Consider the following 15896-nt stretch of genomic DNA (forward strand, 5'->3'; position numbering starts at 1 on the left):
ACAGAGGGAATGGTAAAAGAATTCAAATTTGCTTCTCATATGGCAGATCTGCACCCTCAGCCTGGTCACAGCTCGATGGGTCCCATCACAGGGTGCCCTAACTGGATTTTAGGAACACCCCAGGTCACATCTTTCAAACCTGCTTAGTCAAACAACCTAACTCCTAAGCAGCAGTGTCAGCTCCATTCCTTCTCTAGAACCTCAGTTTTATGAACTCTTTAAAGGCTCTGAACCTTCCTGGCTGTTAAACAGAAACCTGAACCTTACTGGGAGCCCAGTTCAGGCTGCAGGAGCACAAACTGGTAACCAGTTTGGTTCTGAACCAGTACAAACTGGTGAATTCTCGGACTGGCTGTCCTTACACCCTGTCCTAAGTGCATTGTGTTCCAGGGAGGAGCTGCAAGGCTGGAGCCCTGCAGGGCAAGAACTTCATCTTCTCAATCCTAAATAATTGTTTAGTAATTTCAGTGCTCCTCTGATTGCAAAGTAATTGCTTAATGAAGCAATTTTCTGATTAAAAACACCTTAATGAGTCAGGAGAAGGAAAGCCAATCATCCCAAGGCTTATGCCTTGTTAATCTCCACAGGAAAGGAGTTCAAACCAAAGCACTCAGGATTTCCTCATTCTGCCTTAGAGAGGAGCAGCAATATAAATAAAAATGTGAATAATTTCCTCTTTATCTCTGAGTTTTGCACAGAACTGGTGGTGTTTGTTAGCAGGGAGCTCCCAATGCCTGTGCCAGTGTCCAGCCCTGCACCCCTGAATCCCTGCCCAGGGGATCCAGGTGCATTTAGTGGGCACAGAGCCCCAGGGTGCTGCCAGGGGATCTGCAGGGGGCTCCTCCCTGTCCCCCATCCCTGGCACTCTGCGCTCCCCCCCAGCACAAAGCCAAGGTGCTTTTAAATAGGTCACCCAGAGCTGGGTGGTAATTACAGAAACACGTTAATCAGCTTTGCCAGGCAGAGCTGCTTTGCTCTCCAAGAGCCTTTTCCTGTCAGCTCTTTCTTCCCATCTCTGACAAGCTGACATCAATGGTCACAGAAAGCACCCTCAAAAGCACAAACCTTCCTCCCTGCCAATTCTGGCCCCATTCTGATGGCAGAGCACAAACCAAAACAGACATGAAGGATGAAACGTGGGAAGTGAAGTTATTGCCAGAGGTGTGGAGGGGAAGGCAAGGGCTTTGAGAGGAGTTCAGATGCTGGGTGATCTCCTCCTTCCAGCACATCCAGCCCACACAATCCAGCCTGCAGCAGGTGCAGAGGCCCACAGGATTTCAGATTTCCCCACTGAAGTGACTCTGCAAGTTGGCTGACTTGGCTCCAGAGTGGCTGCAGTGCATGGCCAGCTCAGCGCCCAGCACAGCCCAGCGCCACTGCCTGCTCCCTGCAGTTCTGAACACATTCCCCACTGCACTCCCTGCCTCCAACTACTTTTTGCCTTTTTGTGACTCATTTTTCCAGGAGAATCTCTGAAAAATCAGTATTAAGTACACCACTGCTGCAAATTCACAGTTTCCACTTTCAGTGCTGTGTTAAAGATTTATCAGTTTGGGGTTTTTTTTCTCACTATCAAAAGCATTCAAACATGAGCTGTAGCCAGAGCTGCAGCAGGCAGCTCCTCCCTGGCACAGCCAATTCCCAAATCCTCAGTTATCCCTGCTCCAGGGGCCCTGCCAGGTACAGCTGCTCCCAGAGCAGGCAGGAGGAGCCCCAGGTGAGGACTCATTGCTCCTCATTTTCTCCATATTCCCGAGGCATTAAAAAGTGAGTTCATCACTTGGAACCTGAAATCTGTGCTTTCCTGGCCCAGTGCTTCCAGAGGGGTTTTCAGTGAGGCAGTGACACTCTGACCACGACAGGTTTTCAGACAGAAGGACAGCAATAATTGGGTTTCACAATTAGACAATTAGACTTGTTGACTCCACTTCTGTGGCAGACTATTTTTTTCCCCCTGAATAAAAGCCCTGCTGGTTTATGCTGAAGACAGTTGATCTTTAACAAGACAGCAAAGGATTGATACAGCAGAATTTTGCAGAGCCTGAAATAGCTGCCAAATTCAAGAGGCTGTTGGGAAATAAAAACCAACAAACATAGTCCTCTAAGGAAAACCTGGTTTTGTTAAACAAGGTCACACTGTCTTTTTGGTTTTTTCCTTCCTATTCATTTTCCTCTTGCATGTTCCTACATCTGCAGATATCTCCTACTGGAGACCAAAACCAGTTTTTCCATGCTCCCCTTCGGAATTCTACGGTATTTCTTCTGCAGGAGCAATTAGTATTTGCTGTTGTTTTAAAAGAAAAACTCTACAGAAATAAAGGAAAAGTATGACTCACTGAGAGACCAATAATTAGGTCATGTGTTCAATTAGTTTTCATGCTTAAGTAGTTACTCTTTAGGAAATGCTCCCCCTTTGATGTGCGGCAGCAACTTCCCAATTAATTAGGCAGAAAAAAGCAATGAAGGAATGAAACCTCAGACACCGAATCAAAGCCCAGAGATCTCTAATGAGGGGAACAACAGCATCAACAACAGACAACATGCACTAAAAGGTAGAGCCTTTCAATGATCCACTTCAAGTATCTCGGCTGTACTTCCTTTGAAATGAAGAGAAAACTGTTGGGAAGCAGACTAGAAGAGAGGGAGAAGCAGCCTGTTTGATCAGAAAATCACTGTTTCCTTGAAGGCCTGCCACAAAAGAGATAATTTATCCATATTGTGGGCGATGTGCCCCCAGAGACCAGCACTCCCTGGTGCAGACAGGAGGCAGCACACACGGGTGAGACTGGATCAGACAGCAATGGGAAAGCCCTTTCCTCACAAGCTGCCCATGGAGCCACGTTCCAGCTGCAGGCATTCCCAAACACCAGCTCTTGCTTTCAACCACCCTTCCCAAAGGCTTCCTAAAAGTTTATTTAATCTTGTCTTCTAGATTTCCCCAGTCCCTTCCCCACGCAGGATTTCCATCCCCCTTCATGGCTCAGAGATCTCCCTCACCCCAGGGATGCCCATTCAGGTATAATCCATTCAGCTCTAATGAAATCAGCTCCTTCCAGGAGAGAATTAACACAGCCCCAACGACTCTCTTAGAGAAAAAGGAGGAAATTGAGAGAAGAAAAAGGGAGGCAAAACCGTAGCAGTTGAATTAAAAAATCAATACTGTAATTGACTTTGTTTTATGCAGGCAAGTGGGTGTAAGGGGGATGTGGAGGCTCAGTCCCTTGGCCTCGCTGGTGTGGGCTGGTGCAGAGGGAGTGCTGATGGCAAATCACTGCTTTGGGGGCAATCTTACAGAGCTACAGACCCCTGACACTCCATTCAGCTGCTTCTCAGAGGATGTAAAACCCCTCATTGCACAGGAGAGGTGCCCTGCAGCCGGAAGGTCTCTGCACACAAGATCCCAGTGCAGCAGCTCAGCTGGAGCCATGCAGGAGCTGTGTCTGCATCCTCACCTCTCCTAGGAATGTTATGAACTGCAGATTTTGGCCTGGCTGGCAGCACTGGGAAAGCTCAACAGAGATTAAAGGAGAAAAGCAGCTGGTGCAGGAGTGCCACAGGGATCTGTGCACCACTGAAATCCCAACAGAAGCAGCAAAATGATGGAGTGAAGGAGGAAAAACTCCTGGGAGTGTTCTGGTCAGTGTGGAGTTAAAGGGAGAACCTGGCCAAAAGCCAGACCTAACCAAGAGAGAAAAAAAATCTATAATTTCATGCAAATTTAATAAGCATATGGTCCAGACTACTTCATAGCAGGTCCTGAATTATGTAAACTGTGCCTCATCCAAGGCCAGCCTTTGGCTGCATGCACACCCACAGGGATGGAGGCACAGGGCCCTGGGCTGGCTGGGCACGAGATGGGCAGCAGGGGAACAGGGGAGCAGAGCCAGGCAGCAAATCCATGCCTGGCTCAGGGACCAGGGCACACAGGGGCTTCACACACAGCCTGGAGGGTGCAGGAACTCAGTGCCCCAGCCAGCAGAACCCCTCCATGCTCCCCAGCCCCACTGCCAGAATGGGGCTTGCAGAGCAGTAATTCCTGCTCATAAAAATCCCCACGAGCTCCTGCATGCCATAAACCATCCCACTGCAGCAGCGCTGGCAGCTCACAGCCCGGTTTGCAAAGGCTCTTGACTCTTCAGCTAAAGCAAGTCCCTGCTTTGCAGTGGCACAAGGTGCAGTGCTGCCAAGAAATCTGAATTTACACCCCAACAAAAGGGAAATATTTGCTGCTCCCTGCCAGCACAGCAAAGCTGGGCCCTGGCTGGGCACCTGCTACAGAGCTGCACCTCACACAGGCAGGGCTCTGCAGAGGGTCAGCATCAGATAAATCCCATTTCAACATGATCAATTCCTTATTTAAATATTTCAAATACAGAGCTGCACCTCTCACAGGTAGGGGTACTGAAGGGGGTCAGCACCAGATAAATCCCATTGCAAAATGATCAATTCCTTACCTAAATATTTTAAATACAGGGTACACCTCCCACAGGCAGGGTTCTGCAAGGGGTCAGCAGCTGAGAAATCCCACTCCAACATGATCAATTCCTTATTTAAATATTTTAAATACAGAGCTACACCTCCCACAGGGCTACTGAATGGGGTCAGCACCAGATAAACCCCATTCCAACATGATCAATTCCTTACCTGAATATTTCAAACACAGAGCATGTGAGCAGCATCCCACAGAAACTCCAGTTATTTTATTCTGGGCAATTCTGCCTCCTTTCCTGGTGCTGCCAGCAGCAGCCCCAGCTCCTGCAGCCCTTCCCTCATTCCCTCCCCAGTGCCTGCAGCTCCCAGGGAAGGTTTCCCCTCTCCCAGGCATTACCAGCCCTGTGCTCTTCACTTTCACTCCCTTCTCTCCCTCCATTCTCAGCTGCTTAAGCAGCCCCTTTGATCCCTGTAATTGAGCCTCTTTCCAGATTACCCTCAGCTTTAACCCTTCCCTGCCCAGTAAAGCTTAAGCCCCAAGCCCAAGGGGGTGTTAGTTGTTATTGTAGAGCTGTCTCAGTTTTCCTTCCACTTTTTCACCAGCATCTCAATTATATCTGCACTGAATTGCAAGAACTCTGTGCTTGTTCAGGGAAGTCTTTATCAAGACAGATCGAGCCCACAGCTCTGTCATCTCCTACCCTCTCCCCCAGTACAATCTTCATTTGAGAACTGCATGAAATGACTGAATATTGCTTAACTGCAGGATTTTGCAGAGGAAACAACAGCTGAAGTGGTTTCTACTCCCGCAGCACACAAATTTATGTAGCTACACAACAATAAAGCAAAGTCTTAAATTTAATCAGAACAAATACTTCAAGCAATGGCAAGCTGATAAATTATTTAGAAAGGGGCTCAATAAGACCTGGAAGGAAATATCCATCAGCTGTGCAGCCTGGGAGCTTCCAGAAACAAGGAATTTTCATGTTTTACCCCTCGTGCAGATTTCTTACAGAAAAGCTGTTTGCACTGAGCAAAAGGGGGATGTTTGAACAGAAGGACTGGCTGGCAGCAGTGCCACAGGACTGGTCACACAGCGGGCACCACTGCCACCATCCATGGCAGCACTCAGCACCCCCGTGCATTCCCAACAAGGAGCTGATGGCAGCAGCTCCAGCTGGGAATAGCAGCTGTTTCAGAAGATTGTTATGATTTGCTCTTTTCTCCAGACTGCCTGGTTTCCCCCAAACTGTCTTCCTTCCATCCACTCCTCAACCATTCCAAGCCCCCAAGAAACAGACCAAAGTGGATGTATTAGTATTTATATGAAAGCTCTAGGAAATTCAATAATGCTGCTATTGTTTTATTGCAGATGGCACACCAACTTCTCTTTATTACTGCAGAAAGCTCCAGAGCCCTGTGGAGTGCAATAAAGCAGGACGTGTTTGGCTTTGCAATGTGTCAGGGCTGTGCCTTCCTGCAGGAAGCAGGAACCAGCCCAGCTCTGGGATTGCCTCCACCAGGCCCACGCAGGGAGCCTGCTGCTCCTGAGCTGGCCTCCTCCCCAGCCACAACACACAAAACACGGCTTGTCTGCACCTCTGCTCCAACATGCTTTTCCTCCTCTTTGATTCCAGGCGCTTTTTGAATTTTCTGCTAAATTCTCGGACTGCTGAGATTTGAAAATTGTCAATGTGCCACGAGGAGAAACACAAAAAGGAAATTCTCTTGTCTTAGCTGTACACGAATATCTGCCATAAAAGCTCCAAGACACAAATACCCTTGGAAACAAACCCCCAGGCTGGGTGGAGGAGAGCCCCCAGGCAGGGCAGCCCCAGCAGCAGCCCACACTCACCCTGGGCTGCCAGTTCTCATACTGCTTCTGCAGGTTGGCCCCGATGGTCTCCAGAGCTTTCTGAGGCCCCATGGACAGAGGATCTGGGAACAGAACACACAGCAGCACTCAGGGATGCTTCCATGCAGCTTCCTCTCATCATCAAACTCACTAACACCTTGCTCCTCCTGGAATTTACTCCCAAAACTTATCCCCAAATTCCTCAGCCCAACAAAAATCCAGCTCCATTACAGACTGTCACATGTGGAAGATTTCTCTCACTGAGGTGCTGAACACAATTTTGTTTTGAAAGACAGGAGAGGCACTGCATTTGTTTCTTTTAATAATGAAATAAGGTTTCTATTGTAAATAATGACAAGAGCTCAAATTGGTTAAATATTTGATGACAAACATTTTCTGTTGATGAATGCAAAATCCTGCTTCATTTACTTCCTTTGCTTCCTTTGCAGAGATTGTGTGCCATTTGTAATATTTAAGAAGTTAATTTTATTGCTAGATAATTACCACAATCCATACATAGCAATACAATTCCAGGCCATGTGCTTTATTCAAACACCATGGACATGTAATTAAACAATTAACAAGTTTTCTTTGTAAAAAAACCCCTACAAGCTAATATTTTCCCATTTAATATCAATTATTTTAAAAGCACTAAACCAGATCAGTGAAGGGTTTTTTTTCCCAGTTCTTGCAAACATACTTTTGTTAGAAACAAAATGTAATAGAGCAGGACGAAGGCAGGATTTTGAGTTATTTTTCTTTACTGAATAAAAGCTGCACGTGGAAGGAGCAGCAGGAGCTGCACGTGGCTCTGCTCTGAGGCCATTTGTCACCAGGGGTGACCCCAGCTCAGGTGTGAACAGCAGCAACTGCACCCAGAGAGCTCCCAGCCCCTGCACATGTGGCACAGACATCTCTGCACCTCCCTGCTCCTCACACTGATGGCACAAAAACATCAGATATTCCCCCAATTACCTTTCTCAGAGATTTCAACTTGGTTGGAAGTGGAAGGAGCACTTGTGTACATAAACAAACTGAAAATTTAATTACAAAACTGCGTTCAAAATTCTCTTTGCTAATGATAGGCACTAACGACTTTATTTAAATGCCTCTGCAATGCTCCTCTGCTCGTGTATCAATGAGACATCAGGGCTGTGCTCTGCTCTCAGGCACCTGCTTGTGCCTGCTCAGGGCTTCCAGCAGCATTTCAGGTTAAAAACCTGAGGTGCTGTGATTCACAAGGCAGGTGAGAAAGGGTAGAAAACCTGCTGGAAGTTTGTGAAGAGGTTCTGTTTGTGCAGTGATCACTTTGCCCCTGGGGCTGTCAGAGCCCTGGATGTGCTGGAGGCTGAGCATTCCCAGCTCCTACAGAAAAAGCTTCTGTACACAAGATATTTCCTTCTAATATTACTTGAGAATTGTCTCATCTTGATAATTAGACTTTTTTCTGCAAAACCAAGGGAACTTTTATTTTCTTCACAAAAAACCTAGGAATTGAGTGCAATGCTGCATGAAAGCAGCAAACCCAGGTGTTGAACTGCTGGCAAAACATCCTTGGGAACAATTCCAGGTCTCCTGAACGATTCCAATTAAAACAGGCCCAGAGCAGCCAGCTCAAGGTGTTTCACAGAGCTCACTGCTCTGCTGGCTGAGGCAGGGAAGGGGCACTGAAAGCTCTGCAGATCCCAGCTCTGAGATTTCCTTCAGGTATTTATAAATCTAAAACAATTACAAGCAAGCAAAGCAGCTCATTAACAGCTGTTTTCCTCCATGGTATCTCATTTCAGAGCACAGCAGGAGAGATGACCCACGGCAGCAGGTGGAGCTGGACTCTTCATTAACCCAGAGAAAAAGCACATCCCACATCTCCTTGTGCTCAGCCCAGTTTCAAGCCCTGGCAATGCAGGATTTTGGGCTGGATTCTGTGTCTGTGGGAGCAGGGGAGCCTGGGGCTCTGGGCACTCACCAATCCAGCACTCCAGGCGGGCACAGGGAGTTGTTTTCACCACGTCTGGGGGGTCCACGCCCACGTTGAGGCACAAAACTAAGGCAACACTGACAGTCTTCATCTGCAAAGACAAGAGCACACACAGCCTTAGAGCAGAGCAGCAGCCCTGGGCCCCACACTGCACCCTCCCACAACTTGTGCAGGGCTCCAGCCAACCTCTCCTACCTGCTCCGGCACATGGACTATTTAAAGCAAGGCCTGACTGATGAGATTTTTCATTTTTTTATTAGAACAGCACTTAGACTCCATGTTACTATTTTTGTTGTTATTTCCAGAGCCCATTCTTCTCTTTCTGAGCGTGGAAATGGATCCCAGTGAACTTCTGCTACTCATCTTAAATTAGCCATTGTCCAGCTGAAACACATTATTAAAACATGAGGCAGTGCTATTCAGGGCCCCTGACCAATATTATAATGCAGTGTGTGATCTCTAATATTGAAACTAAAAGAATTATAATGGAAAAACCCCAAGTGACAAACAAAACCATGAAAAAAATTAAACAAACAAACCAAAACAAAGATATTTAGTGCATTTTTTTATTTTGTTTTCTTCACGTGTTGGGTTTTCTTGGAGAGCCCCGTAAGGAGGAATCCTGGCTCCAGCTGCTGCTCCACATGGGCTTATCCCACCCAGGCACCCCAAATGTACCAAAAACCCACCCAGCCCCAGCTGGGACCCAAAACCTGCATTAAGCAAATGACAATGACCTTGGCCAGCTAAAAATACTGGAAATTATAATTTCACATCTTTATGGGCTTTTCCTAGACTCCCTCATGCCAACACCCAAGCCAGAGGAGGAAAGCAGAAGCAGTGCTGAGGCTCCCAGTGATTCCAGGCATTCAGGGCTTGCCTGCAGCAAGGCCACCCACATCCCCACCTCCCTAGGGTGCTCCGTGCAATCCTCAACAGCAGGGGAAGAAAATCCCAAATTTCACACTTAGGGAAAACCCTAGAGCCACATAAATGTGTAATTTATCCAGAAACTGGAGCAGCCAGACACCATTCACAGGCTCTAGACCAGGACAGAAATCCTGCAGCGTTTCCTCACTCCCATGGCCGTGATGGGAACATGGAATAAAAAACCAGCAAGAACTGTGGTTTGTGGCCTCATCCCAAGCCCTGCTCTGGCTAACAAACCCTGCAGTCCTGGAGGAGCTCCTCGTGCCAGGAATCACCCAGCACTCTGCAGCAAGGGTTGGAAACAGGAATTCCCTCATCAGGATGTGCCCATGGATGGGGTGGGAGCCCAGAGCTGCAGCTCAGCACCCAGGACATGGAAACAGGAATTCCCTGATCAGGATGTGCCCATGGATGGGGTGGGAGCCCAGAGCTGCAGCTCAGCACTCAGGACATGTCCCTTAGAGCACTTTGTCACCATTAGGGACACCCCAGAAAAAGCAGAGCCAGGAGCAGCTGCAAGGAGCAGCCCAGCCCTGCAGACCCTGACTGCCCTGAGCAGCTCACAGTGCCATGGAGCACCCAAAACCACCCAAAAGCAGCACCCAAACCCCTGTGGGCACTGCACAGCCCCTGCCCTGCCCTGGGGACACCTCCCCAAGCAGCCCAGGCACTGGCAGCCCCCAGGGAAGCCAGGGAGCTGCAGGGCAGCAGGGCATGAACACTGCCAGAGCCATCCACGCTGCCACACACACACTCAGCACCCCAGGGAAACACAGAAAACTACACACAAAATGACTTATTAGACCTGGAAACACATAAATCACTCCAGCAAGAGAAAGTATCCTGCCAAGCAATCTTCTCCATCTCATTTATTTATTGTTTCCCATTTGCACTCTAATACTGACTTATTTTTCAGTATTTTGCTGGTAACGTCTGATTGGTGGCTGATCTGGAACAGGCTGGCATTTATTTTCCATTCCCAGGTTCGGGCTTTTAAATAAGTGTTTCTCCTGGAAAACTGACAGCAAAGCCATGAGAGGAACAGGCATTGATCGCAGAGACAAATGGGGCGGTTTCCCCTCTGCCCTGAAGGATGGAGAGCCTGGCACTGCACACCGTGTGCTGTGCTGGCAGGAGCTCACCTGAGAGCACAGCCCATCCCTCTGCCTCCCACTGCTCCTCACAGGGAGCATTTTATCCTCAATACCCATCCAGCCCTGCCCTCTGGCAGTGGGAGGCCATGCCCTCTGGCCTGGCACTCCATCCCTTGGAAATTGTGCCTCTCTGCATTTCTTGTCAGCCCCTGCAAGGCCACAGTGAGGTCATCCCAAAGCTTCTCCTGCCCAGGTGAGCAGTGCCAGCTGTGCCAGCCTCTCCCTCTCCTCCCAGTAGAGCTGCTCCACCCCTGGCATCACCTAGAGCCCAGGTGAGCAGTGCCAGCTGTGCCAGCCTCTCTGAGGCCACACTGAGCTCACCCCAAAGCCTCTCCTGTGCAGGTGAGCAGTGCCAGCTGTGCCAGCCTCTCCCTCTCCTCCCAGTAGAGCTGCTCCATCCCTGGCATCACCTAGAGCCCAGGTGAGCAGTGCCAGCTGTGCCAGCCTCTCTGAGGCCACACTGAGCTCACCCCAAAGCTCCTGCCCAGGTGAGCCATGCCAGCTGTGCCAGCCTCTCCTCCCAGCAGAGCTGCTCCATCCCTGGCACCATCCTGGAGCCTCCCCTGGGCTCTGCAGCAGCTCCAGCTCTGCAGGTGGGGTCTCACCTGAGGGGCACAGGGGACAATCCCTGTCCTGCTGCCCACGCTGGGCTCAGCCCAGGCTCTGCAGGGGTTTGGGGGGGACAATGCAGGTGACTGATCAAAAAAAAAACCCAATAATGCTTTTCCCATTTCTGAACTCTTTTGGAACACACCAGACACTTCACTGCATATTTAAAGGTTCCTAATGCAAGCAGCACGAGGACATTCTCATCTGTCATTAAGACAGTGGAAATTTTCTTTCCCCCGTTTCAGGAGTACATCCATCAGAATACATTTCCATGGATTTTTGTTAGAATTAAAAAATGAAGCAGGAGAACATTTGGTGAGTTTGTAAGAAAACCAATATCCAAAATGCCTTGTCAGCAAAGGCTCAAGATCAAACCACAGCAGCTCTTACTGAGGGCTCTGCACTTTGGAGTGTCATTTGTATGTTAAAAAATGGGCTACAACTCCCCAGCTTGTACTGCATCCCATTTGCCGTGATTTAATAACGCTGGGTCACAACCTGCAATCCTGAAATGGCCAAATCCACTCGGGCAAAATGCTCTTCCTGAGGAGTGATGGCAGAGAATTCATCCCAATCCATCAGAAATGGGATGGGGGAGCAGAGGGAGTTCTGTGTCTGCTCAGGGAGAAGCTGCTTATTAAAGCATTTGACACTAAAATTTACATCTTATGCTAAAGACCTTCTAAAATATTCCTAATTCACCTCTTATTTCATTTAGAGGCCAAACAGATCTGCAGGTGATACAGTGCAATATCTGCAGGTATTTTCAGCTGGGAAAAAACCATTATGTTCTGGCTTTGATTGAAAACGTGAAGGTTTATCATCCCAGGGAGCCCACCTGATGCACTGGAGCATCCCTGGAGTGGCTCCAGGCCAGGCTGGAACCAAGGCACACATTGATTTCAGCCTGGGTGAGACCAGGTCTGGAACTCAGAGCCACTGAACTGCTTTATATCTTAGTTCAAGTAATACCAAGAAGAAGTCAGTGCATTTATGAGAAACTCTGCATTTTGTGGCACATCTCAGACTGGACGTTTTAGACCCCATTAATATTTGATTTTCACACTGCAATTTGCAAGCTGAAAACTTTCTGCTTAAACATTACCCAGATGAACACTCAAGTGTTAGAAACCTGCCTGGGTTTATGCCAGTGAGTTCAAATTGCTTCTGGGAGTTAATACAAACACAAGATTAAGTCAGCATTAAACTGAAATATATGAGGCTAAGTTATTTTACAGAGTTGAGGATGAACTTATCAGCATTAAATACAGATCCTGGGACAAATTTCCAAATTCCAAACCCTCGTGTGAGTCTCATTTGAAAACCCTCCCTGGCCAGGAGGATGTTTCCTGCTTGTGCAGGAAATTCATTCCCTCCTTGAAGCCTTTTTTTCACATTTTTCTCTACCCACATTTAGAGATTTAACACAAACCTCTTCCCCACCAGCGAGGAGTTCCTCAGGTAACTCCTGCCTGTGGGCTCCTTTGGAGAGCTGCCATGAAATGTTCCATCAAGGAGGTCTCCAGAGAGAGCAGAACAGCAACATTTAACAGGAGGAAACATTGTTCTCCCTTGGGCTCAGTTCATTCCCTCTGCAACACCAGAGGTTCCTGTTTGCTCTTTGCCAAACTTCCCTTTCTTTGGGCTCCCAGCTGAGAGGTGACAAGTGGTGACATCTGTCCTGCATCATCCCTGGGGCTCTGGCACCGCCTTCCACTGAGGAACAGTGGAAATCAGCCTGAAATCAGCCTGAAATCAGAAAGGGCTAAGGGTTCTGAAATCAGTTTCTGAAATCAGTCTGCAATCAGTCTGAAATCAGAAAGGGCTGAAAGTTCTGAAATCAGTCTAAAAGCAGAAAAGGCTGAAGGCTCTGAAATCAGAAAAGGCTGAGGGTTCTGAAATCAGTCTGAAATCAGAAAGGGCTGAAGGTTCTGAAATCAGTTTCTGAAATCAGCCTGAAATCAGAAAAGGCTGCAGGTATTGAACAGGCAGACCAAGCCTTGCACTCCCTCACAGCTGCACAGAACCAGTGCCAGGCTCCTGAAGGAATGGTTCCCTCCCTATCCCACCTGGACAGGCCTCTCCCCCAGCCAGGGGAACAAAGCACCTGAAAAGAAGAGCTTTCAGGTTCAAGGAAATTTTTTTTTTTAATGTAAAGTTTAAGATAAATAAATTGTTAAGGAAAAAAAAAAAAATCTCCGTGTGCTTCTCCACAGCAAGAGAAGCAGCAGAATGCAAAGAACTCCTTCAAGCTGGCATTAATAATTCAAGAGCTCTGCAGGTTGTCTCCAGCCATGTGCAGCCCAGAGTGGGTTCCTGGTGTGCCAGCCTGCTCCACATTCCTCGATCACCTCCTCCTGAGGGCTTGGTTTCCTTCTCTCACCTTGGAACTCAGCACTGCCACTCTGAACTCTCTTCAGGGCTTTGCTGTGCCCAGCAAAGGCTGCTCCTGCCCACAGCTGCATCCTCACAGACAGAACAAAGCTCACTCTGAGCTGCTGCCCTGAGTGCCCTGAAGCACTTCCCAGGCTCGTGGCTGAGTCCTGCTGGCACTCAGGTACCCACGGGCACTCCCCAGTGCAGCTCCTCTGTGGGACAGCAGTGACATCCAGGGCCCCCAGAGCTCCAAGGTTGCCCACTGTGGTTACTCAGAGCTCCAAGGTTCCCCACTGTGCCCCAGGTTAAATCTCCAGACTGCAGCAGGCTGGTCCTGGCTGCCACAGCACAGCAGCCAAATGCTGCTTTCCAACCACTCTGGCATGCTGAGAGCCAAAGTGGGCTTTCCTTCCCTGCCAATCACTTCTTACAAATCATGAAAGTAACAGAAAGCAAACACTTTGCTCCCATGATCTTTGCTTTCTCCATACAACCTGCAAAGAACCAACAAGAGGCGTGTCCCGGGTGTCACTCCCCATCTATCTGTGACAGGGTTTGCTCCTCATCTGTGCTCTGCATTCCTGCAGGCTTCTCCTCCTGGCTGCATGGCATTCCCACTCCTGGCTGGCACTGCCTTTAGGAGGTGCCTGTCTGCCCAAGCACAGCTGATGCTGCTCCAGATCTTCCCTGAAATGTTCCCTGAGCCCCTCAGATCTGCCACAGTCACTGCCTGGGGATGCACTGGGGCTCTGACCAGGAGCAATCAATCCCTGAGGCACAGCCAGGAGCTCACACTAAACACCTTCCTGCACCAGAGCCTCCCCAGCTGCCAGGAGAGCAGGAGCAGCACCAGGAGCAGCCCAGCAGCTCCCCTGCAGGGTCAGGCTGGGCTGAAGGGCACAGAACTTGGCACACAACATGGCACACAACATGGCACAGAACATGGCACAGAACTTGGCACACAACATGGCACACAACATGGCACACAACATGGCACAGAACGCTGCCCTGCCTGGCCAGGCTCAGCCCCTCCATCCCTCTGAGCTCTCAGCTTTTTTCTGTGGCTGTGCCAGGGACAGGAGGGCACAAACCTCACTGTGCCAGGGACAGGGGGCACAGAGCTCACTGTGCCACAGGCAGGAGAGGGCACAAACCTTACTGTGCCAGGGACAGGGGGCACTGAGCTCACTGTGCCAGGGACAGGGCACAGAGCTCACTGTGCCACAGGCAGGAGAGGGCACAAACCTCACTGTGCCAGGGACAGGGGGCACAGAGCTGGCTGCAGCCTGAGCTCCTGCTGCAGGAAACCCAGCAGAACACCAGCCCAGGGCTCCATCCACAGCTGCAGAGTGCTGGCCTGACCCAGCCCTGGCTGCTCCTCCCCTGGCACTGCCCCTGCTCTGCCCTCTGCGCAGCACTGCACTAATTACACTCATTAGCCTCTGCTCCATCCCTGCCCAGCAAGAGCAGGAGGTCACCCTGTCCCAGTTGAGCAAGGACGGGTCAATAAATGCAAACACTGATAAAAGCACTGGTGAGGCTGCTGCTGGCACAGCGTGTGGCACGAGGAGAGCAGAAGGAACCCCTCAGACCCCACTAACACAACCCTGGCACTGCAGGATGCCCCTAACACAACCCTGGCACTGAGTAACTCATCAGCCAATCCACTCAAAGAGGCCAGAGAAGAGCAGAGGAACAAGACAAACACAAAGGGACCAAGGGGTTGATCAGATCTGGCAGTGCAGCCCCAGAGGGATCAGTGACCCCTCTGGCCACCAGCCCTGGGGCTGGCACCTCCCTGGTATCCTGAGCAGGTAAACTCTGCTCCTCTGAATCAAGCACATCTGTATGCAGTCCTGCTTAAATCTGCATTTCCAGAGAAACCTAATTGTGGATTCCTCTTCTCATAAAAACAGGATTTAATTCTCACTCAGCAAGTTATGAGGCAGCAGGAAAAAAAAAATGTTGAGGTGAGACTATTACAATCAGCTTTGTTGCTCTCTGCTTATCTTAGAAATCAATATAAATACAGCAAATCTTAATTTAAATATTCTCAATTTAATAGCAACTTGTCAGTAAAACCTGGTGTACTTGGAGTCTTTTTCTTTAAATCAACTTATATGCTTTGGTTGCTACAGAGGCTGGGAGATTTAATTCAATACACAAAGCATAATTCCAACCCTCCTGTGTTAAAAATATTCTTTAAATAAATAATAGATCAAAGCAGTGTCACTTTGATGGCATATGCAGTCCAGGCAAGGGGGAGAGGAAGGATTAAATGTTTTCAGAGCAGCCCTCCTGGAGGAAGGGGCGGGGGACACCAGTGAATTCTCACTTATTTTCTCTACATTTACCACTCATTACTCTGCTGATTTGATTCTCCCCTTATCAGAGCTCTGCCTTCTAAAGAACCTTCAACTCCACATAAACTCCGGGGTTTGTAGAGCAACAAAGCAAGATGAAAAGAGGAGTCACTGCACTCCCAGATCTGTGAATCACTTCCTCTAACTGTAGTAGAGCTCTGCTCACTGCCCATGACTCCTCCATGAATAAGGCAAAATCT

At 48.9% G+C, this 15896-nt stretch overlaps 1 protein-coding gene across 3 annotated transcripts in view; it reads right to left on the minus strand.

The window, feature by feature from the left end:
* RPTOR (regulatory associated protein of MTOR complex 1) overlaps positions 1-15896 on the minus strand; it is a 98855-nt gene that overhangs the window by 78920 nt on the left and 4039 nt on the right. For 2 of the 3 annotated variants that reach the window (XM_064728375.1, XM_064728376.1), the window contains exons 2-3: positions 8253-8355; positions 6287-6369 (exon numbers count right to left, since the gene is read on the minus strand). In XM_064728375.1, the coding sequence (XP_064584445.1) occupies positions 6287-6369; positions 8253-8355 (186 nt within the window). Of the gene's footprint in view, positions 1-4644; positions 4770-6286; positions 6370-8252; positions 8356-15896 lie in introns of those variants that run through there. The other variant, XM_064728377.1, reaches the window with a different exon arrangement.

Source organism: Zonotrichia leucophrys, chromosome 18 (genome assembly GCF_028769735.1).
Source record: "Zonotrichia leucophrys gambelii isolate GWCS_2022_RI chromosome 18, RI_Zleu_2.0, whole genome shotgun sequence".
In the NCBI taxonomy this organism is placed as follows: Eukaryota; Metazoa; Chordata; class Aves; order Passeriformes; family Passerellidae; genus Zonotrichia; species Zonotrichia leucophrys.